Source organism: Fundulus heteroclitus, chromosome 2, assembly GCF_011125445.2.
Source record: "Fundulus heteroclitus isolate FHET01 chromosome 2, MU-UCD_Fhet_4.1, whole genome shotgun sequence".
NCBI classification, from domain to species: Eukaryota; Metazoa; Chordata; class Actinopteri; order Cyprinodontiformes; family Fundulidae; genus Fundulus; species Fundulus heteroclitus.
This window is the reverse complement of record NC_046362.1, coordinates 27794724-27818192: the sequence shown is the minus strand read 5'-3', so window position 1 is coordinate 27818192 and position 23469 is coordinate 27794724. Positions and strand designations below refer to the sequence as shown.

General features: G+C 39.6%; 1 protein-coding gene across 1 annotated transcript in view; it reads right to left on the bottom strand.

Moving 5' to 3' along the window:
- LOC105924376 (neural-cadherin) overlaps positions 1-23469 on the bottom strand; it is a 178202-nt gene that overhangs the window by 107994 nt on the left and 46739 nt on the right. Inside the window, 2 exon segments of the mRNA XM_036152005.1 lie at positions 2141-2366; positions 11644-11841. Coding sequence (XP_036007898.1) covers positions 2141-2366; positions 11644-11841 — 424 coding nt within the window.

Below are 23469 nucleotides of genomic sequence, written 5' to 3'. Positions count from 1 at the left end.
AAACCAGCTACATAATATTTTTAAGTTGTGGTTGGGGAGATTCCTCTGACTTTCCCATTTGGATTTCCAACTTTAGGGAAGTATCAAAATTGGTGACAGTGGCGGTTCTACATTGAATTACATCCTGGGCAAGACCGCCTCCGAGCACCCCATCAACATCCTAAAAAAAAAACTATAGAATTTGAAAATTGTTTTAATATAACAATATATAACATATTTCTCAATTGCACATATCCACACTGTTTTTAGGTGGCGACTCCTCCTCCTCCTCCTTCTCCTCCATTACTTTTCCTCTCTTTTTCTCTTTCTTTCCAGCATCTTTGCAACTTTAACCTGAGCCAGAGTCGTTCTTTTTATTTTTCAAATTCAGAGGGGCCGTTTGTATGTCCACTTAATGCAAAACTTAGGATTCGACCACAGGCCAGTTCGGCCTGAAACAGAACGTCCGTTCAGGGAATCCTCCCAAACTTCCCTGTGGCCACCCCGCCCCAGGGTGTGACTGACTTTAGCCCACTAATTCCGTTAGACCGTTACACTGTGGAGTGGATCCCCTGCAACCCCCTTTCCAGTTCCATTGGAGAGACCCAGAAGTAAACTGGCCCCTCCTCATGGCCTTTCCTCGTCTCATAAGCCTACAGCCTATCAGCCTCTGTGCAGTGTGCATGGCTGCAGCATCACAGTAGGCAGCGGCGCCTGCAGCTGCAAGGGGCCCCAATTTGCCAATTCCCCACACAGTGATATGATCATGAAAAAACAGCACAGATGATTTTTAATTTCTTTTCTTGTTCTTTTGACATGGAAGAAATGCCACCCCTTTCAGCTGCCCGCTTCGCCCGTGCCAAACACCGCTACTACTAAGTGAAAGACAAATTCTGCAACTTCCAACTTGGAAATTTTATTGGATTACTATGGACTGCCAACCACAAAGCAAAAACGTATTACATAGGTGGGAAAAAGGCTTCATTTACTGAGGTAGTAGATGTCGTAAAACTCTGAAAACAAGCAGCTTGTCCGTTGCAAGATATAAAACATTCACAGATGCTCTTTCTCCAATTGGCCTGAGCTTAAACTCTTTCGGAAACAAGAATGACAAAAAACTGCAAATTTCTAGGCGCTCAAAGCTTTTAGAAACAGACCCCCAAAAGACTCACAGGTTGTTCCATAAGGTGGTTGCACCCTTTTCTGAACCAGGTAGACTCAATGCAAAAGAAAACCACTCTTTTATTTCTTTGTGATTTTGTTTCTCCTCACAAGAACTTTCACATAAAAGACCCAATGAAATACATTCTGGAGTGGTTGTAACTGGACAAATGTGAAAACGTTTCAAGGGTATCAGTGCTTTTGCAAGGAACTGTACAGTGTACAGTATGTTCTCCAGGCTTTGTCGGTTCTCTTTGTCGGTTTCTTGAATTTTGGTTGTTTTATGCAACTGTTTGGGATTTTTACATATTTTGTTTAATACAATTATTGTTCATTATTAACTTGTGCGTGTTTGTCTCCCTGCATGTCATTTGTGATTTTGCTTCACATGTACTTGCCCTCGCTGGCCCCACCGGTGCATTGTTAGCCTTTTGTCAGAGGGCACATGTAGTCTCGTTTCTCTTTTGGTGCTTTGTTATCCGTCTGTTCACATGCAGACTGTTCAGCTTCTCTGTTTTTCTCTGGCTTGTTTGTAATATATACAATTTTGAAATTTCTTTGCACAAACTTCTCAAGGTAGCCGCTTTTTCCCCTTTTTGTTCAATAAAATCATTGCATTCCTCAGCCTCGTGCCTCTTGAGGCTTAAATTTGAGTCCTCCAACATTTTTTTTTTCTTAGTTAAACAATATAATATTGTTTAGAACTGTTCTCAAACACGCTGTATTCTCCAGGGTCATGCAATTATTCTTATTGTAGCAAGAATTGGACAAAAGGCGCTGAAGCATAACCAAATACAGGATTACATCTGGAAAAAAAAAACTAATTAAAAGACAAGACCTAAGAAAGTTGTCTAATTAGTGTAATATCTTTTGCAAATAAATACTTTTAACAAAATGTTAAACAGTGTAGAGAAAAAGTGTTTCTGAACACACTCCTATCACAGGTCTGAAATGGATCCCTGCTGCAGTATGAGAAACGTATCGCATATTGAGCACTCACGGCTGTCCTTCGGGGGTGTTTTCTGGGATGGAGATGGCGTAGCTGGTGTTGGTGAACTGCGGCGCTCTGGCCCCTGCCACTACAGATAGCATGGCAGGTGCGCTGCGGCTTCCCAAGCCATCAAGGGCCACCACACTTAACAGGTACTCTCTCTCTCTCTGAAGCACCAGCCCTGTGGTCACCACGTGGCCTGTCTTCTTGTCCACAGCAAAGCAGCCGTCACCTCCTGCAGGGGAATTCAATGTTGTCATTTCTGGTTGCGGGACCCAAACCAGTCACATGATTCTTTTGTGACTTAAATAAAAAGTTACAAGTTTAGAAATGAATGAGGTCACTTTTCTTTACTAGGTTCCTCAAATGAACTCCTAAAACACATTTGTCATATATAAACTATTGCAGCCAAATTAAAGATTAAAGAATCAAGGTTAATTGTGGCATATTGATGTAAATTAGCAACTATGCTATAATCTGGCTCATTTACAATCTGTACAGGAGTATAAGATTGTTCATTAATGTGCACTCTCCTGATTAAATAAATAAAAAAAATATTAGGTTTGATACAATTAATACAACGATCTTTATGCGACAACTAAATTCTAGTCTGCAATGACGGCAGTCGCAGGTCACATTTACATTTCTTTATCATTGTAAGCAATAGTGGTGTTGGTCAGGGGTAAAAGAAATTCAAATTAAGAAAAAAAAAAAAACTATTTTGTTAACCTTTTACATTTCCAAATACAACAAACCCATCTTAATTTGCCATGCAAACATGTGAACAAATAGTCCCATTTTATACAGCTCAGTTCTGTCCAATTAATTCCAAAGCAATCTAATCACAACTCAAACCAATTTAGTTGCATTAGTTGATTTAGAATAATGAAATAGAGACCATGATCATCTGCTTTTAACAGAGAGAACTCACACCTCGCACCCTTTCACATCAGATTAAGTGAAGCTGTGTGGTCTCTGGGACTTAGAAGAGCTTTTGATTGTCACTGGATGGTGGAAATTTTGGGGAAAAACATTTTAGTGTGAGGGTAATCATGATATGACTGTGCTCTTAGCGCTCCCCAAATAGGTTTTCACACAAAAATGCTGGCAGTATGGGTATCACATCAGCACTGGGATCTTTTCATATAATCTGCATCATTTTTCAGTAAACGCTGGAGGTATTGTGTCATTCACAATACATTTCAGCCATTTTTTGTGGAAAAGGTGGTACCATATGCCTTTCAGGAGCAGTAGAAGATCCAACTGAATTGGGTCTCTAGACAAAGTCCTGTGCATTAGCAACCCATGCCATCCTGTTTAAGGTGTGAGTTGATTAAACCACGCTCTGAAACCTGAATTGTGCTGGGGTTATTGTAATATTAGATTCTAAAACCTATACAACCCTGTTCAAGCACTCCCCCCCTCCCCTTCATCTGCCTCTGTCTTCATCTCTAAGTACATGCTTGGGCCTCTCTTTGACTCTATCTATCTATCTATCTATCTATCTATCTATCTATCTATCTATCTATCTATCTTCATTTAGTTTCCCATCAACCGCTTTATGTGCAATTTGGAGGTGTGAGCACTTTGGGCAACTCATGCGCCTTCATGCACTGTTTTCTTGAAACACCCCAGAGTATCTCTTGATAAGTGATAAACAATACAAAACATACCAGGTGGTCAGATGCCCAAATGGTTGCAAGTGCTTTCAAAGTATGTAATATATTGCTTATTGCTTTTTACTATTTGGTATTTTTTTCTGTTTTATCTGTATTCACTTGTACATCACTCGAGTTGCTTTTTGGTTTGTAAAGTATTACAAATAAGAATAACAATACAAAGTCAATTAACATTAACTAAAGGAACACAATACCATTCATTTAGTGGCTTGGGTTAGGGCAGTGGTTCTCAAACTTTTTCTGATGTGCCCCCCTTTGAAGAAAGAAACATTTTTAGCACATTCCAATCCCAACCCATCCCAAAAAAATGGGTCAAAATTTTAACTTTTATGGTTTTCTGATTTGATGCATTAAAGCTGTTGTTCTAAAGATTACCTGGAATCCCTTTTAAAAATGTTAACATAAATATGGGTTCATGTATAACATATAGAAATTGTTAGTACCAACTAGAATGTTTCAACATTTCCACACTTTTTTAACGATATGATATTAACAATATGGACGCTTTTAGCCAGCTCATACCTGCAGTCAACTTTTAATTAGTTATAAACGTGAATAGGCAAAAATAAAATCAAGCCTTTAATGATAAAGACAAACCTCACTTATATAAATTTTTTTACTTGATTAGGAGTTTATTAATAGGATTCATCAAAGTACTGACCGCAGGTACAGACCAAATAGAAGGGGATGCTGTTGTCACATTTAGAATGATTTAGAAGACCTGTATTTTCTGGACAGAAAAAGGGCAATGCTATTATTCACTTCATCTTATGATTACCTAGCTCTTGTCTGCACTTTGGTCAATGAACATGCACACCATACCTGACAACTAAAGGATTTAAAGGACTTTTATGACTGATAGCAGTGTTAGAGGTAGTTTCAGCCTCAGGCTTCATTCCCACAAGCAAATGTTGACATTCTAACTTTGAAAATGATGTTTCAAGAGTTAAACTAACACCACACAACCAAAATGTTCTAGTCTCAATGCCTTAGAACACTTAATCTACTGTATATATACAGTATATCTTACACACCACTGCCTCCCAAAGCTAATAATGTTACAGCACAATAAACGTATTTAATCGATCTATAAAACATTTTTATTCAGTTCATAAAATCGGCAAAGAAATGCATGTCTTCTGAAAATGATTGAGAGAGATTATTTACTTAATTAGAATATTGTGCAAAGGAGCATTTTTTTTGCAGTCATCTCAGAAAGTGAAGTTCATATAGAATCATTACACATAAAGCAATATATATTCCAAGCCTTTGCTTCTTCTAATTGTGATGATTATGGGTTACACATGATGAAAACTCAAAATGCATCGCCTCAGAGAATTAGAACACTGTGAAAAAGTTAATTACTGGAAACGCATGGTGTCACACCTTTATCAGCTAATCAACTCAAAACACCTGCAAAGGTTTCCTGGGCCTTTAAATGGGCCAGTTGACTGCTGACCTGACAGATGTCCAAAAGACAGTCATCAACACCCTTTACAAGGAGGGTAAGCCACACAATGTCATCGGTGAAGACGTTTGTTGTTAACAGAGTTCTGTATCCCTGCATATTAACAAAAAATGTAATGGAATGAAGAAGTGTGTTGGGAAAAGGTGCAATGGGGAGAAGTGCAGTCTTGAGATGACTGTCAAGAGCAATCCATTTGGGAGGGGAGCTTCACAGGGAATGGGCTGAGGCTGCAGTCAGTGCATTAAAGGTTACTATGCAGAGATGAATCTTACACATGGGCCACGAGCATCTTACCTGGGCTAAGGAAAAAGGAACGCGACTGTTGCTCAATGGACCAAAGTTCTGTTTTCAGATGACTGTATATTCTGCATTTCATCTGGAAATCAAGGTCCCGGAGTCTGGAGGAAGAGTGGAAAGGAACAGAATCCACGTTGCTTGAAGTCTAGTGTGAAGTTTCCACAGCCAGTGATGGTTTGGGCCGCCATGTCATCTGCTGGTGTTGGTCCACTACGTTTTCTGAGGCCCACAGTCAATGCTGCCATCTACCAGGAAATTCTAGACCACTTCATGCTTCCCTCTGCAGACAAGCTGTATGGAGATGCTGGTTTTATTTTGCAGCAGGACCTGGCACCAGCTCACACAGTCAAAGGTACCAAAAGCTGGTTCAGTGACCACGGTGTTCCTGTTCTTGATTGGCCAGCTAACTCCCCTGACCTGAACCTCATATATAAGCGATAGCCTGCTGTCAAGAGAAAGATGAGACACCAGAGTCAGACCCAACAAGGCAGATGACCTGATGGCAGCTATTAAAGCACTCAGGGCTTCTATTATAACTACACAGTGCCACAAGCTGATCTCCTCTATGCCACGGCGAACTGATGCAGCAATTCATGCAAGAAGGACCAACCAAGTGTTGAGTAAATAGTAATGCATATACTTTTCAGAAGCCGGACATTTGTGCTTAAAACATCCTGTTTTGATAGGTCTATTGTGGTATTGTAATTTTTCGAGACACTGAAGTTTTTTGAGTTTTCTTTACCTGTAAGTCATAATCATAGAAATTACAAGAAATAAAAGTGTAAATATTTTACTCTGTGTAATGATTCTATTTAATGAGTTTCACTTTTGAAAATGAATAGCTTTAGACATATCTGTATGTTTGTTGTGTGAACACAAGTTTGCTTTGGTAAAATTCTAACCCGTTTTATTAGTATATGCTGTAACCATCTGTTTATGAGTTAAAGAGAACTGCTTATTTCTTTTTGTAAAATACCTCCAGATGACCTTTCTTGTGAACTGATAGACATGTAAAGAAAAGTTAATTTTGCTGAGTATATCCCACCATGGTCTTGGTACAATGGTTGGCAGGTGAATTTTAATCAATGTATGTAAACAAAAATAAATAAAAAAAACATAATAATAATCAGATTCAGTTCACTGAAGACAATATCAGTCTCACTTGCCCGCCTTTTTAATAACATTCAGCAACACAGGTTTGAGATATGTTGATGGAGAGCTTAAAAGAAAGCAGTGGCTCTTGAAACATTATCAAATTTTATTCATGCTGATGGATGTGAACATACAGGTGATTAAAAGAAAACGAGACCTTGCTAAAAATGTATTGCATGTAGTAAATAAATCCTCAAAGAAGACCGAAGCAATCTCAGCCAAACCTGTGACAGTGTTGCAGTACCGCCTCTGCGCTGTCTCATCCCATGTGTCCGTATTGGAGACATTGATTTTTTTTCTTTAATGGCTCACAAATTAAAAAGACAGACTACAATAGGCAGTGAAATGGATATAATAATTCCTAAAAACCGCTTGGCACTGATAGCTTTTGAAAACATTCCTCAGAAGGAATAAACAGTGCTTTGGTTGGAGGCTAATTTCAGATAATTTATGCACACTTGAGTACTGGAGCAGCACCACATTACAGGAATGACCCTGAATGAGCCACAGTGTCATTGTACTCATTGGCACTCCTAGATGTGTGAAAAACCTTAAAAAAAAAATAAATTCAATTTATACTGCAGTTGCATGATCTCACCTTGGAAGTTTGAAAAAAAAAAAATCATGAATTTATTTTTCCATTCTGTAAAAACCTGTAAAGAAATAATTATTTTTGAAAAAATAGCTTTTTGCCAATGTCAGTCCAGTACAGTGTTTACTTCTTTAATAGGATATAAAAATGTAATGGGATCAGTCTCACACAACTGGTTAGCATGCAGATGACATGTAATGGATTTTTATGGAGGTGGTGAGCCAGAGCTGCCCCTCCTGGTTGCAGTTCTCTAACAATGAGCCCACAACGATTTATATATCTATGTTCCTTCCAAGGTGGCTAAAATAATGGACATTTGTATCAAGTGATATTTACAATCCAGGGGAAGAAAAAGTTGTGAATTGGAAATCCATAGAAACTCGGATCAGTTTCAAAGAACTGTAAATTTAAAAAAAATGCTTAGGCTACATTTATTTAAAGAAATCCTTAGCGCTATAAATAACTAAATGCAATTTTCTAACCCAAGTTGTTTTGCCCCAAATAATTTTCTTAATTTTTTATTGTTAGATTCTGCCACTACTGCATCAAAAATATGAATCTATTTTATGACTTTTTACACATAGTGGGAAATATATATCTGCATATTGTCACAAAATGTAGTGCAAAATTGCTGTCTATTCTAAATGATTAGGACAGATTGGTACTTCATTTCTGCTTTTTTTGGTATTCACATATTTTCTTAAAATTATGCATGAAGTTTTTGGCCATCAGTGTAATGCGTTTTTAATTAGCGCCACTTCTTTGTGGTTTTAGATTCAGTTTTGTTCCGCAGACTGACAGCTGGTAAGAGTAATGCATCAACAAAGGCAACAATGTGCCATCGGCACCAGAAGGCGTGAGGACAGTAAGCATGCAAACAAGGACATGGAAGAAAACAATTTAATATTTGAAGGAAGGACCTCATCAAAGTTTGAGGAGGAAGGATGTTTGTAGGCCATCAGGGACGAAGAAAATTGATTTTTTTATGAGAACAAAGGTACAATAGCCAATGTTTACCACACAATTGTAAAACCATCACAAGTGATATAGTTATGAGATATATAATCAAGAATGCATTATCAATGTAATGTAAACACTTTTGGTTCCTGTTCTGTTTTTTTATCTCTTGGTTTCAAGGAAAATAAAAAATAAAATACATATAATTAACAATTTGGCATTCTATCCCACCCCCCATCCCCAAGTCAGTAATTGCACCTTAGCAAACAGGCCATGTCCTGCTAACGACAGCTCCAAGGCAGAGAGAAAATCTTTTTCAGACTGAAAAAGACTTCAAGTTAGCTATTTTAATATGTTTTTTTGTTAACATGAAAAGGAACTGTAATTTTCAGGGTGGTTTGTGTGCTGCACAAGGGGCCTGCCGCAGAGTAGAAAACATGTGTCCTCCAGCTTTGAGAGCAAGAGGATTCTGAGCAGACAAAAAGATGGCTAGGTCTTTGTGTTACATGTTCCAGATGTACAGCAATGCTATTTTATCTTTTATGATTTTTTTATATATTTTTTGCAATAGTAAAGATGATGTCTCTTTACCCTTCACATCTTCTTGCCATCAGGCTTACATGTCTTCTGGCGGCGGAGATGAAGGACCCTTCATGAAAGTTTAATTATTGTTAAAAGAATGATATGCACATTTATAGAGGCTTTATTTTCTTTCTTTTTTTTTGCTGAATTCTACTCTGCTGTAAAATTATAAATTTGAGAGAGTGGTGGCCAGGTTGGTTAGAGCAGGGTGCCTGCATCCTGGGAAGGCTGTAAGCTCCTCGGTTGAACTGCCACTGACTGCCACTCTGGTCCCTGAGCACAACCACAGACCCTGAATGCTGCCTGGGAGCTGCTCAGTGGCAGCCCACTGCTCCCCAAAGGATGGGTTAAATGCAGACGGAGAATTTCATTGAAATGTACAAGTTACAATGACAAATAAAGATGATTATTGATTGTTATTGAAGGCTGTTTGGTTAACAAAAAGGGAAAAAAATAACTACATCTGTGTTATTAATTTTGTTGGATTGGTTATACTTCAGTGCAAAAAAAAAAAAATGTTCAGCATAAAGAATTATGGTTCAAATGGAAACAGGTCTTGGGTCTAGATCCAGATTTGCACAGTTAAAGGGAGCTGGCCTGTCTGGAAAAGAATCCAGTAACCAGCCATGTATTACAGGCAGTTACTAAAGCACCGTTTTGATGATCAAACCAGTAATTGAATGAAATCAGGCAGAGAAAACGTCTTTTTAACACATTAGACATTATTACCAGCACGCTTTTGACTTCAGTGTTATGAGGTTGTCATGCCTGTATTGCGGCAGCTCTGCCTGAATACATGCAGTAATTTTAAATTTCTCTTCAAGGCCATACAACATTATAACAAACCTGACACTTTTTTTTACCCAGAGTTCTTTTTTTTTCAACTCTGAAATCCACTAAAACAAATTTTTTGGATAAAATGTCAGTGTTTTTGGCAAAATACCATATCACCAGAATAAAACCTCTGGAGCAGTCTGAGAAATTGATTGGTCCTCACAGTTCTCTGTCTGTGACTCAACAATAAGGGACAAAGTTATTTGTTACTGCTAAATGTGGGAAAACCTCAAGTTTTGGGTCTTGAATCAACAGAATGTGAGCTTGATATTTTGATAATATTCATACTTGTATAAAACTGAATATATGAACATGGGACCTTGAGGCCTCTGGAGATTTGACCCAGGGTTGATTTCTAATATCTGTTGACTTTCACATGATGTCGGCAAAAAACCAGCATGTGTGAAGTATTGCCTTTAAATACCTTCCTAGTTTTGCTTAAATCCTATGAATTAACATATCAAAAGCTTACAAAGTCTTGGTATCGTCATGTGTGCGATAGTAATCTTACTGTATTATTTTATTATATTGTTTTGATGGGGCCAGACACACACTACCAGATAAACTGAATAAAAACAGCAGTCTCATGCCTGCAACATGATGGTTATTGGTTAAGTTAGATTGCAGCACTTATCCCTAGATGGGCTTTTGTAAACAGCATTTTAAAAAGTCTATTAAGAAGTGAAGTAGTAATAATAATGTCAAAAAAACATGATATTATTATACATGTCTATTTATACAGCATATGTGATTATCTGATTCCAACTGTAAATACAATGGGGGAAAAAATTATTTACCAAGGTTTCAGTACATGGGCACAAAATGTTTTTTGTTATTTATTTATTTTTATTTTTTTTTGCATTCACAAAAAAAGTAATGCATATACATTACTTGTATACCAAATGGAGGTAAAAATATTGCAGAGTTAAACTGACCCGGAGCTAAAAAAAAAAATCACAAACAAATTATGATATGCATCTTTTTTGCACTTTATATCCATTTGCAATGATGGGTTCAAACTTTCATATTTTCACAAGATTCTACTCAGTATGCTGCTGATAATTTCTAAAGAATTGGGTCAAATTGTGGTCATCAAGAGGTCAGATCGTCTGATGACATCCCGCGGCGGCGTTAATGTTAAGCGGCGGATAAGAGGGTTAGACAAAATATGGGTGAAATCCAAACAGCGTGTTGAAATTACTCTGAAAGGAAGTTAGTTCAGCTTAACTGAGTTAAATTTCGGTTGAGACACACCACTGCTATGAAGCATTCTTAGCACAGTTATAAGGGACAATGAGCACCTCGGTGCAATTGTGGTTTCAACTCTGAATGAGGCCGCAGTGGGAAGTCCTGATTACAGTTAAACCACAAGTCAGGGGGAAATCAGTAAACCCCACAAGCAACATCAGCACCCCTCCCAATCTCTGCCAACAGCCCTCAATCCCTTTAGCCACCAGGGGGTCCACTTTTCTGGCAGGCTTCCAGCAGCCCACTGTATGTGTTTGGGTATGAGTGAATGTGCGCTTGCTTGGTTCCCTGTATGAAACAGAGAGAAGCAGACAGACAAGAGTGCATGAAAAGTGCATAAACAAATCTGTGAAGGCCTCTGGCTGTGTGTGGGATTGTGTGATAGTGGCTGTGTGAGCTGGAGAGAGAAAGTTGGATGGATATGGAGAGGTAGAGAGAGAGAGAGAGAAGTGGGTAAAAAAAAAAAGATAAATAATCTAATGGACACATAAAAAGTGTATGAATGCATGAATGAATCTAAATGCCTGTGGCTTTTTGTCTGAACAACTGCGCTGGTGTCAATCTGGGTTTACTCATTTCCATATATTTACACCCTGCCTTTTTTTTTTTTTTTTTTTTTTTACCAACGGTACAATGTATTTTACTTCTCTCCTATACATGTTGTGTGTTTTTGCGTGTGTTAGAGCAGCAAAAAAAAGCTTACCATCTGACAAGAAGTATTCCACTTCTCCACTTTTGCCCTCATCCCCGTCAACAGCCTGTAGCTGGTAGACAAATGTTCCTGCCGCGGCCTCAGGAGACACAACAGCCAGGTACGGGTAAGGCTTCATATTCCACTCAGGGACGTTGTCGTTGACATCAGTGATCGCCAGCTTCACCTTGTTCAGGTACCAGTCTAGGCCTGGAGGATAGTGCAGAGATAGTGACAGAGATGTGATTACAAAAAGTGACAGCTGTCATGTAATTCTGTGTGGAGGAGAGACAAGCAACCATGGAAATGTGAAGTACCCACAAACAGCGACTCGGCTAACGGTGTAACTACCTGGCAGATAAATCCTCTCCTTTAGACGGAAACACAAAAATCAGGAAGGGTTGTAATAAATCTCAATGTTTCTTGTGTAAGCTGTACGGAACTGAGCCTGCCACAGTCACAGTTCAACCCAGAGATCTTTCAAAGTCAAGTGATATCTGTCTTAAAGCTGCGCTCTACCCTCAGTTTTTGTGCTTTGCTTTGCTTTCATTTGCCAAAGCTATCGCACTTAGAATGTTGTTCTTGATTGACGTGACGTGGCGGACAATTCAGTCAGGAGGTGATATAAATTGTATCATGATTTTGGGCTTTTAATGATGCATGTAAACTGCAACAGTATTTAAAAACAATAGTTGGGTGCACATATTTGAATTTATTGAGATTTGTTTTCCAAACATTATACATTCAGGCCCAAATCTATGCATTATACCCAAACAGATATTAGGTCTGATATCCCAAACGCAAGTTATGGAAAAATGACATATGGTTTATTTGTCATGCTGGAACATCCAATAGTGTCCAGGTTGAAACTATGTAGTTATTGATTTGTGGTAAAAGAATTTGGAGGTAGTCTTCCATCTTTATTATTCCACCCTTTTTGTGCAAAGGACCTGCGCTACCGGCAGTAGCACAGAGCTTCTCTATGATGCCACATCCATGCTTGACAGTTTGTAAAGTGTTCTTTGGTTTTAAAGCTAAGCTTCACTTAAAACCCATATATTGGTTTGATGAAACGGTTGAATTAAAACTTTCCTCGATTAGGTTTTTAGGTCGATTTTTGAGCAATGTTAATTTTTTTGGTCAGCACCCTGTACGCCCATGTTGATGTAAAATTTGCTTCATTGTAGACACCTGGTGTTCCAGAGGTTTCTAGTTAATAGTAGGCTTGACCATTGGTAATATTTGGGTCGTTCCTAGCTAGGTTACGGAAAAGTCTAAGTCGGATGATTCAAATGTGGATGCTTTTTGGTGCAAGGCAAATCGTTCAGACCTAACACCACTAATACCAATAGCCAAGCACGACGGTGGTAGCATCATGTTCTGTGTCGGTTTCTCTTACTTGAGCATGGCACAAGGTGGATGAAATTTCCAAAGAGTAATCCTCTTGAATTTCTCCTCAAATCAGATAATTAGAAACCCGATAATTGAAACGTGGACAAAATTTGATGTTACAACAATACAATGACAAAAACATACATCAAATCTGGATTTGGTCTCTTCAATGTCCTGGACAGAATCCGATTGAAATTTTGTGAACAATGCATAAAAGTGACAACCTTGCCTGTAAGCTGAATTCTCGTGGTATTTGTGCATTCAAAACACATGAGAATCCATCTAGTCCGGCTCCCTCTTCAAACGAGAATCAACACAGCACGGGTCGGCCAACCACGTTGCAGTGTTATAGATTAAGGCGGGACATACCAGCTGTGATGAAAGCAGGAGGTGCTGAGCTCACAGCCGAACAAAAAAAAAAAAACATGGCAGCACAGCAGGATGCACGCAGCTGCTGCTATCACATCTGTTTTGTCAGAATCCTTGATTTCTTTTTTGAAAGAAGAACAGCAAAACGTGCCTTGACCACTATAACTTGTTGTGGTTTCTCATGGCACCTGCTGCTTACGACATTTTCATTTGGTACTGTGATTGGCTAAAACCAAACTTTAGTAGGCGGGAACTGGGTGTAGCTTTGCCCAATTAGCTCGGAAGGTTCTGCTAAAGTTCTCGACACGATTTAGGGATAGTTCTTCTTTCCCCCAAATGGATTCGATGGGAGCAGGCCCAGATTTATAATGTGTAGATCTAAACCGAGAAAGCTATCAACCTGGGTTGCCAGATTATAAAAGTTAAATCTGTGGTGGAAAATCAAACCATTTCAAAGAATCCTACCAAGCAGAGTGGTCGTACAGTCATATCCTTGTGAATTGTTGCATAAAATGAAGGTCTGAATTGCTTCTGGATGTCAAACCAAATATTGGTGGGATTGTTGCATAGATCTGAGTCTATATGTATAATTTTGAACTTAATCTGATCAGAGAAAATCTGCAAGAAATTCAAATATCTCCACCCCAGTCCTGTCTTTTTTAGAAATCAGTTGTTTTTTGTTGTAAAATAATTTCCCCCCAGAAATAGAATGGTTGAAATGAATTATTGAAAGACCCAGACTGATACGATATTTACGCAGATGATGAGTATTTGTAAACCTCTCACAGGGGTTGTATCTCATCGCATGCTGAAGGACGGTGGACGTGACGCCACGTGTCAGTTCTACATCAGGTTTCCAGACCCGGCTTGCAGCGTCCGATGACAGAGAGCCTCAGCCACAGTCTCATCTGGCAAGTCTTGGTAAAGCTACCTTGATCTTCCCATGGGGATGCAGGGATGATGCCTCAAGACAGCAGGCACTTTGTCGCCTGCATGCTGTCTCACTGAAGTGAATAAGAAGATTCCAGGAATCCAATTACCAAGTTGCCCAGTCTAAGCTGCGGCTGACTTCAAGAGAGCACAGCAGCACCCAAAGAGAAGCAGCATGCAACTGCTTCTCCGTGACAAGAGCGTAGCGCAAATTTATTCCAACTGAAATTCGTTAATGTGTTGTACATGTTAAAAAGGAAATGATGTTTAAATAAAATAATAATAATTAAAAAACGGTAATGTCGCGGGCCCCAGTGTGCAGATCTGTTGCCTCAACGTGGAGCGCTTCACAGATTTGTGAGTGCAAGACAGTATTTCCACAAATATTGGCTGTGATTGTTTGTCAACGTGGCATTAAAGAATGTCAGAAGAGCTGCCAACGAGTTCAGTGGGCTGCCATCCACTAAGGCCATCTGCCTCACCACAGAGAAGAAAAAAGCCCCGCCAAGACAAACATGCTCCCAAACACATGCACCGACAGATTAAACCGCAAGCGCAAAAGATTTGACACCAAAGCAAGTTATCCTGCAACAGCAGCATACTCCAACTCCCCACATGTCTCCCTCCACCCCCATGTCCCTGTCTGCTAAACACACACACACCAGCAGACTCACAAACACGCAGGTACCTTGAAAGCTAAAAGTAGCTGTGGGTCTCCAGTCCTGTTATGTAACAAGCCTCCTCTTTGTGACCACAGGCTAAATGTGTGCTTTCAATCCAAGACAAAGGAGTTTATGATGCATCCTGGGACTACCTAAAGCCTGACTAAACATATTTTCTGTGATGTAAAATCAGTAAACATCTGGCTTGCACTGCATGCATAAAGTCTATGCTAATTGAAGGAGATCTGATGGAGCTATGTGCCTGTAGTAACTGCTCCATTGATGCACTAAATATAGTGCCTCTCAAAGTATCCATTTATTTTTCACACTTTGTCATGTTACACCAAAAAACATGAATTTATCTGAGATTTTATGTGATAGACTAACATAAAGTTGAGAATAATTGTAGAGAAAAAAGTGTATTTAGTGTATTTTACGAATGAAAATCTGAAACAAGAAGTATAGAAAATGTTTTAGTCCCTTTTAATCTCATATCACTGGATATATTTCAGTACAGTCCAGTCAAACCTTCAGGAGTTGCTTAATTACTAAACAGTCAACCTGTGTGTAATTTAATTACAGTGTAAATTCAGATATTCTGTAAAGCCAAGAGAAGTTTGTTAGGATGATGAAGGTATCTTTTTTAGTCCTTGCAATTGTACATTCCAACAAACTGTCTTCTGCATTTAACTCATCACCATTAGGGAGCAGTGGGCAGCAATCTGGGGCTAAGGGTCTTGCTCTGGAAGCCATAATGGCAGTCTGCAGGGTTTGGCCTGGGTGCTTGCAACCTTTTCAGACAGAATTTAATTCAATTAAATTTATTTATATAGTGCCAATTCATGATATGTGTCATCTCAAGGCACTTTCCAAAGTCAAATTCAATCAGATTATACAGATTGGTCAAAAAGTTTCCTCTCTAAGGAAACCCAGTAGACTGCATCAAGTCTTGACAAGCAGCATTCACTCCTCCTGAAAGAACGTGGAGCCACTGGGGCAGTCGTCTGCATTGTCGATGGCTTTGCAGTAATCGCTCATACTGAGCAAGCATGAAGAGACAGTGGAAAGAAAAACTCCCCTTTAACGGGAAGGAAAAACCTCCAGCAGAACCAGGCTCAGTGTGAACGGTCATCTGCCTTGAACGACTGAGGGTTAGAGAAGACAGAGCAGAGACACAACAAGAGAGACAAAAAAAAGCACAGAGGTACACATTGATCCAGAAATCAATGTGAACACAAGCGCACTGTTCTATCCACTAGGCCACCACTCCCCCACTGATAATGACAAGCAACGGCTAGGACTGACACCCGGGTCAACTGATTGAAAGCCAGTCATGCTCCCCACTATAACACCATCACCACAGCTAGAGAACATTAGTAAAAAATAGTATGATGATGACCGAGGAAGACACCAGACAGATTGGAGATTAGGTTTTGGAGAAGTCTAAAGAAGGTTTGGGTTATAGAAAAAACTCCTGAGCCATGGACATCTCACAGAGGACTGTTAAATCCATCCACTGCAATAAAAAAGGTGGGTTACAGCAGCAAGGCTACCAAGCCATGGTTATCCACCTAAACTGACAGGACTGGGACAGAGAGGATTCCCGTGCTAAAGCATGCTGAAGCGGTGGCAGCATAATGCTACGAGGATCCTTTATTAAGTACAGATGAGGAATCTGTTGGTCAGCGTTGATGTGCTCACAGGTTCAGCTAAACACAGGGTAATGCTGGAAGAACACCTGTTTAATGCTGTAAAAGTCTTGAGACTGAGACGTTCCAGTGGGACAGTGTCTCTAGGCACACAGCCAGAGCTTGAAAGGAATGGTTTAGATTAAAACGGCAGTGTGTTAGAAAGGCCCAATCAGCCTAGACTCGTTGGAGAATTTTGCAGCAAGATTTGAAAACTCATTTTCACAGTCTTCAGCATATCTGACTGAGTTTGAGATGTTTAGTAAGAACAACCAGAATAGGTTTCAGCGCAGACGTCCAAAGCGAACGACATTACACGCCACAAAAGATTGGGGAACAGTATTTGCAGAACTTCATTGATTGTATAACAACCTTGTGCTGCAAGGTGTTGACTCAGGGGGACAGAATACAAGCACAAACCAAATTTTGAGTTTTTTTTTTTTTTTTTTTCTTGTACAACATTTTGGAAAACCATTATGCAGCCTCTTCAAAATTCGACACGACTTTGTGTTGGTCCACACAAAATTTGAATAAAACGCAGTGACATTTGTGATTGTTACATAACAAAATGTGAAGCGGATCAAGGTCTGTCATTACTTGGCAACCTGCTGTACCCCCTTGTACAAACACTTGCTGCAACAAAAGTGCACCACCCCGTGTTCTTCCAAACAAGTTAGAACGTGGGGAGCAGATGTAGCGATCACGGTTTGATTTTGCTCTAATTGGTTTACATTTAATCTTTGATAGAAAATACAATTTAACACACTCCGCACTAGTTCTGCAGCATTCACATCTAAATACAAAAGCCACAATGTGTGTGACAGCTCCTAAAGGGATTGTTAGAAGGATAATAACGGAGAAAGGAAGAGCTGGAGGAAAGGATTAATCTAACTTTCTCCTGTGGGATTTAAAAGTTCCTCTGCCGAGGAGGAAAAAGTTCAGGCTAGGATGTGACGGCAGTTCGCGTCGAATAAATAGCCCACTGTATCGTGTGGGCAGAAAAACCAATCAATGCTCAGATGCTATCTCCTAAAATGTTGACAGTGGCAATTTATGCACTTTAAGCCAGATCATCCTGCCCTGCACGACGGAACAATTCTTTCATGATGAATAATGAGAAAGAATAAAGATTGCGCTGCAAAGTAGAAGAGGGGGTTATAAGGCACTTAATCAAAAGGAAATCAGAGCTCTAGCACTTAACATTTAGTTAACTATAAAATCTTTGCAGTGAGCGATGCAAGACACATTCCTTCCCTTCTGCTTGTTGGTGTCTTTCCCAAACATGTCTCTGTGGTAATGCTGGAGATGATTTTACAAGGCTCCATCTAATTAGCTTGTTACAGAGAGACTAATCAGAGCCAAGGCAGATAATTAGAGCCTATCAGCTCTGGAATGATAATGAAGAATGTACACGAGAGTGTGCACGTTCGGGAGGTGGCGCGGGACTTTAGCCTGAATGGGCCGGAGAGAGAGCGCGAGCACGCCGCATGTTCGGGAGGCTGCAAAGCGTGAGCAATTCCTCTCTGATCTGTAGAGTTAGGGGGAGAGCAGGACGTGAGCGATGCCCCACAGGCGCCAAAACTGACACGGGCTGCCTCACCTGAGCGGGACAGAAAAAAAAAAGATGCGATGAAATAACAGGCAGAGCCTCGCAGACTCCAGTGGATTTTTCAAAGTCAAATATGCCCGGTGCACTCTGCGTGATGAAAGGCCGGTCCGTGTTGTATACTGCAACCCCATAAGGACGAGAGCACCAGCCGGCTGACTAGCATAATAATGCATCATGAAAAGTCGTAAGCTACGGGTCCATGGTGAAGCCGGCTCAAATACAATGACCATAAGAGCGACTTGTGCAGGAGTGTGTGTGTGTGTTCACTCTCTGTGCATGCTTCTGTTGATGTTTCCTGCTGTTAATCCTCTTCTTGGGTACGTGCTATATAAAGACGCTAAGTGGCTTGCCAGTTTGAAAAAAAAAAAAAAATAAGTTGTCTCAAGTGCTTCTGCGCGCACACACACACACACACAAACGCTGCCCACAGTACAAGGACAGGGAGTGTGTGTGGGAAGGGAATGAGAGGAAACACAGTAAAAGGAGAGAGGCACAGATACAAGTACACAAATATCTACAGAGCGCGAGCGAAAAGCGGCTCAGAGGCAGGCGGCGAGCGGTGAAAGCAGTATTCTCTGATACTTACCAGAGAGTGCAAAACACCGAATCAAAGACAAGTGTATGCACAAGAGATGCAGAACAAACAGCGGAGCACGGCAAAAGGTAGCAGGAACAATGCTGATAGGGAGGGAAACACGAGGCAGCAGACCGTGAGAGGAAAAAGAAATTTACGGAAGAACATGCCGTATAATTAATAACGCGAGGTTTTTCCTCATGCATCCCTTGTTCCCTCTCCTTCCATTCAGGGAGAGAATTAGGATACAAATACGTCTATGTGGAATTAAACAATTTGCGTCCGCAAGCACAAACATCAATGGCCCGTGTGAGACGTGGAATTTCAGAGGGTGCATTTTTTTAGCAGTAAGTGAATGGAAAGGGGGGAAAAAAAAAATCATCACAAAGAGGGAGTAATGAGCTACATTAAGCAAATGCTCGCAGTGTTAAGGAGGCGCTACTCCAACCCTATGTGCTTAAAGCGGCGGGCGAAGCCTTCAGCCGGAGATCACCGTGCTGGAAAGCACGAGGGACAGAAATCTATTAACACGGCAGCAGAAGGCACACTCGCCATGTAAACACACACATTCAACCACGTTCATCCCAGAACAATTACAAATGGTGGACATTCATTTCCAGTCAAAATGCCTGAGTTTTTTTCTTTTTTTTTTTTAAATCAACGGGTTAGCCTTTATATGTTTTAGTAGCTATTCAAGGCATTACTTTGGAACTGCGTGAATAACAAGTAACATCAGACTGTAGCAGCAGATAAGAAAGAAATTTAAGTTATGCAGCATTTCTGAGTGAAATATATAAGTAGTAAACGTGGAACAGATGTACGTATGGTTCCACTTCCTACACAAAAAACAAAATGCAAAAAGGTGGACTTTGTTTATTTCTGATTAAATTTCCACATAAAGATTAAGCTTGCACCCATGATAACATAAAAGTGCATAGTCCTTCTGTTCTAGAGTTTTATATTCCAGTCTGTTCAAAAATACTTTATAATTTCCCAAAGGGAAATTAAGTACTGGTGTAACTTATAGGGGGTTCTTCAACAAGTGTTGCTGATGGCGATGGCTGCAGGCAGGAAGGTTCCCCTGTAGCGGTCTGACGCACAGCGGGTCTGGAGAAGCCTCTGACTGGAGACAAACTGTTGTTGTATGACAATCTGGTGAAGAGGATGCAAAGGGTTATCCATAATGTTCTTCATTTTATGCAGAATCCTTCTTTGCACATTCATTTCCAGAGGTTCTAGAGGAGTCCCCAGCACAGAAATGGCCTCCTTAACAAGCTTGTTGAGTGTCTTTTGGCCAGTTGTTCTGATGCTGCATATTTTAGGACATATAGCTCCTCAAGTTTTTCCGCCATTGTTTATCAAGCAAATTTAGCCAAAACTGAAAAGTTTTCTGAAGAAAATTGAGAACATCCTGTTGCTTACTGAGCAAAGATATCAGTAATAACAACATTAGGGAAGCCATTGTTGCTCCCCCTGGACATCCAAGCAAACACTTCCGACGATCACAGGGAATGAAAGAAACAAAACAATAGATCCATCTCAGTCTCTACAGGCCTCGGTTATGTTGTCATATGTTAAAATACAGTTAGAGCTGAACATATGTCACCTTTCCAAAAACAAATTTGGCAGCATGACTTAGGTTTGTAAAGTTGCCTCTAAATGAACAACTTAAAATAAAAGCCTCTTAAACACCAGAAGACCAAAGACTTGTTTGGCTATAATGGACAGTATCAAGTTTAGTGAAAGCTAAACAGAGCATATCACCACAAACACTACAGTTCAAGTATATCAGGCCTGGTGGTAAAGGAGTGAGGATTTGGTCTTGTTTGGTAGCCACTGGGAATGCCACAGTGCTAACATTTTGAACTTGATACAAACAAAAATAGTTGATATCATTTTCAATACTGCACCAATGGCGCCACCCCACTGGTCAGTGTAAATTGTAGTAGCATCAGTTTAGCATTTCATCCCATTATGCACAGCCAGCAAGGCAGCAACTCTTCTTGACATTCAATCGTGCTTTTGTTTTTATCTGCCAGTATCTACTTTCCCCTAGTAATTGTTTTGTTTTTCAATAAATCAATAAATGTGCACCTTATTCCTAATATAATTACACAATAAAAATGAATTTTTGTTCAACTCAAAATGTTAACTGTACTGTTATTGGTCTATGCACATTCGATCATTAGTAACATTAAAAATCAAACAATAAACCAAAATATATTAGGTGTTTTCTTAAGTCTTTAAGATAGTTTTCTACATGCAACTTTACTACAACAGCAGATTAAAATCCTGAAATTATGGCTTTTAGTTTCAGTGTGCCACCCCAAGACTTTAAGTGGCACCATCTGGCCACCCCTATGAAACATCTCTGGAGGCGCCACACTGCACCAACATTTTTTTGAAGGTACAGGGTTATTTCTGGTTGAGAGGCCAAAAAAATTATTTATTAGATTATCAGAATCAATTAGTACCTTACATCTAAATGGAGAGGTAATGGAGGGGGTGCACTGGTTTGTTTCTTTGCTTCACTATTTATTAACCGACTCAGCCATCAGCTGAATAACATTTTCTGTGTTGATTTGTATCACAGTGGAACTTCAGAACTGCACACCTGGGAAGCACATCTAAATACAGGGAGCTCCGGCAGACACATAAACGTCACTGAGCTGTTTGTGAAGCTAATATTTAAATAAATGCTTGTAGCTTGTGTTGTCCAGGAGGTTTACTACTTCATAGTTGCAGATACAGGAGCTTTACTGACCTTTTTACGTTGCTCTAATACACCAGCGTCGTAGCCTTTGCTTAGCTCAAGGCTTCGTTCAGCATTTAGTTTTTTTCTTATTCGTGTACCCTACAGGGAAAGTTCTTTCAAACGATGTTTTTGTGTTTGTCTTCTCGATAGAGAAGGTTGCATGTGTTTTTCAATATGTACTGAAGATGTTGACAGAGTTTAATCTTCTAGCAGTGGATCATTGATGAGATCGGCGGCTACAAGGAGGCAGAGTGTCTCTGTTGGAAGAAGTGCAACAATATGGGCAAATGTGAATAGGTCAGTTTATATTGATTTTGACGCAAATGTGTATCTTTGAATAGTTCATTTGTTTTGTATTAACTGTATCAAGGTATAATTTTCTTTGACAACCTTAATATCTACAAAAACCCAGACATCTGACACTCTTTCAGTCAACCATTAACTCCTCAAACAGCATCTAGGGACGACTTTCATCAAGGCCAGGAGCATTTTGACTGTTTCTCCTCTGTGTACTAAACAAATCCACTGTTAAGGGTATGTTGGAGTTGCACAGCTCTCTTCGTGTGGGTGGACAATAAGCACTGGACTCAGACATCTCTTTAGGCATTAGTTGCCATATTTATTCAAGAACTCAGCCACAGCTCCGTTCACAGCCATCTCACACAATGTTAACAAGTTACAAACACTGTAATCATCACAGAATCTCTGCTACAGAAAAGACAATATCAGAGTGCAATCAAATAAAAACACTTAAGATCTGCCCTCAGTTGTCAGGTGATCACTCTGACAGCTAAAGCTTGGCACAAACAGGATCAAATCTACAAATGACAGAATATCTGAAAAATAAAAGAATGGAGTTGTAACAACGGCCCAGAGGAAAAAGTCCTGACCTTAAGATGATTAAATGTGTGGTGGTAGCATAAGAGAGCTGAGCGTTAACAAGCACCTGCAAATCTCAATGAAATGAAAATATTGTCAAGCAGAGTTGACCAAACCTCCTCCACAGTCATGCAAGAGATGGAGAAGATCGTAAAGTAAAGTCACTTCTTCAAGTTATTGCTACAAAAGGTGATTCTACTGCATTACAATGTGTATTTTGTTTTTACAGACACAGCTTTTACATTTTGACTTCATCTTTGTTTCATAAACAATGACAGTTTGTTCTGTTGGACGTTAGATTTATTAATTTTAAAACCAGGTTGAGATCATAAACTTTTTTACTATGTCCTAGTGCTTGACACCTTAGAAACAACAGGGGTTGTATTTCGTTAATCATAATTAACCCTGAAGCACTACATTTTTACCTTCAATCCTTAAGTAAACAAAATTATTGTTTAAAAAAAAAACATCAAAGCAAACTATACAGCCTGATGGTTTTGTTTTATAGATTTTCCTAGTTAATAACACAACAGGGACTTAGCTAAGATGCTAACTGTACTTTTTTCTTCTGACCAGCTTATATAACAGGCATATTTATGCCTTTGAGATTTCATTTACTGTGACTGACATAATTTTAATTTTTGTCAGCTCAATCACCTGATGCAAATTACTCTTTCAGCTCAGTTTGGGCTATAGCTTCATGTAAATATATTACTATAATCTTAATTCCAACAATAAAAGCTGTAATACCTGAAACGTTGAGCATTAAGCACTGATGGGGCGAGAACCTTTAAACCAGACCAGCAGAGTTTAAGGTTTGTTAAAGCTGTAACAGAGTGGGGGGGTATTTTCTAATCCAGTAGCAACATTTTCCTTGCAGCATTTTGACTTAGCCCATTTCTGTTCTGTTTTGTACTTAATGAAGCTGGAGGGTGCCAACACAAATCACTACAAATGTTTCTTTTTTTTTCTCCCCTGTA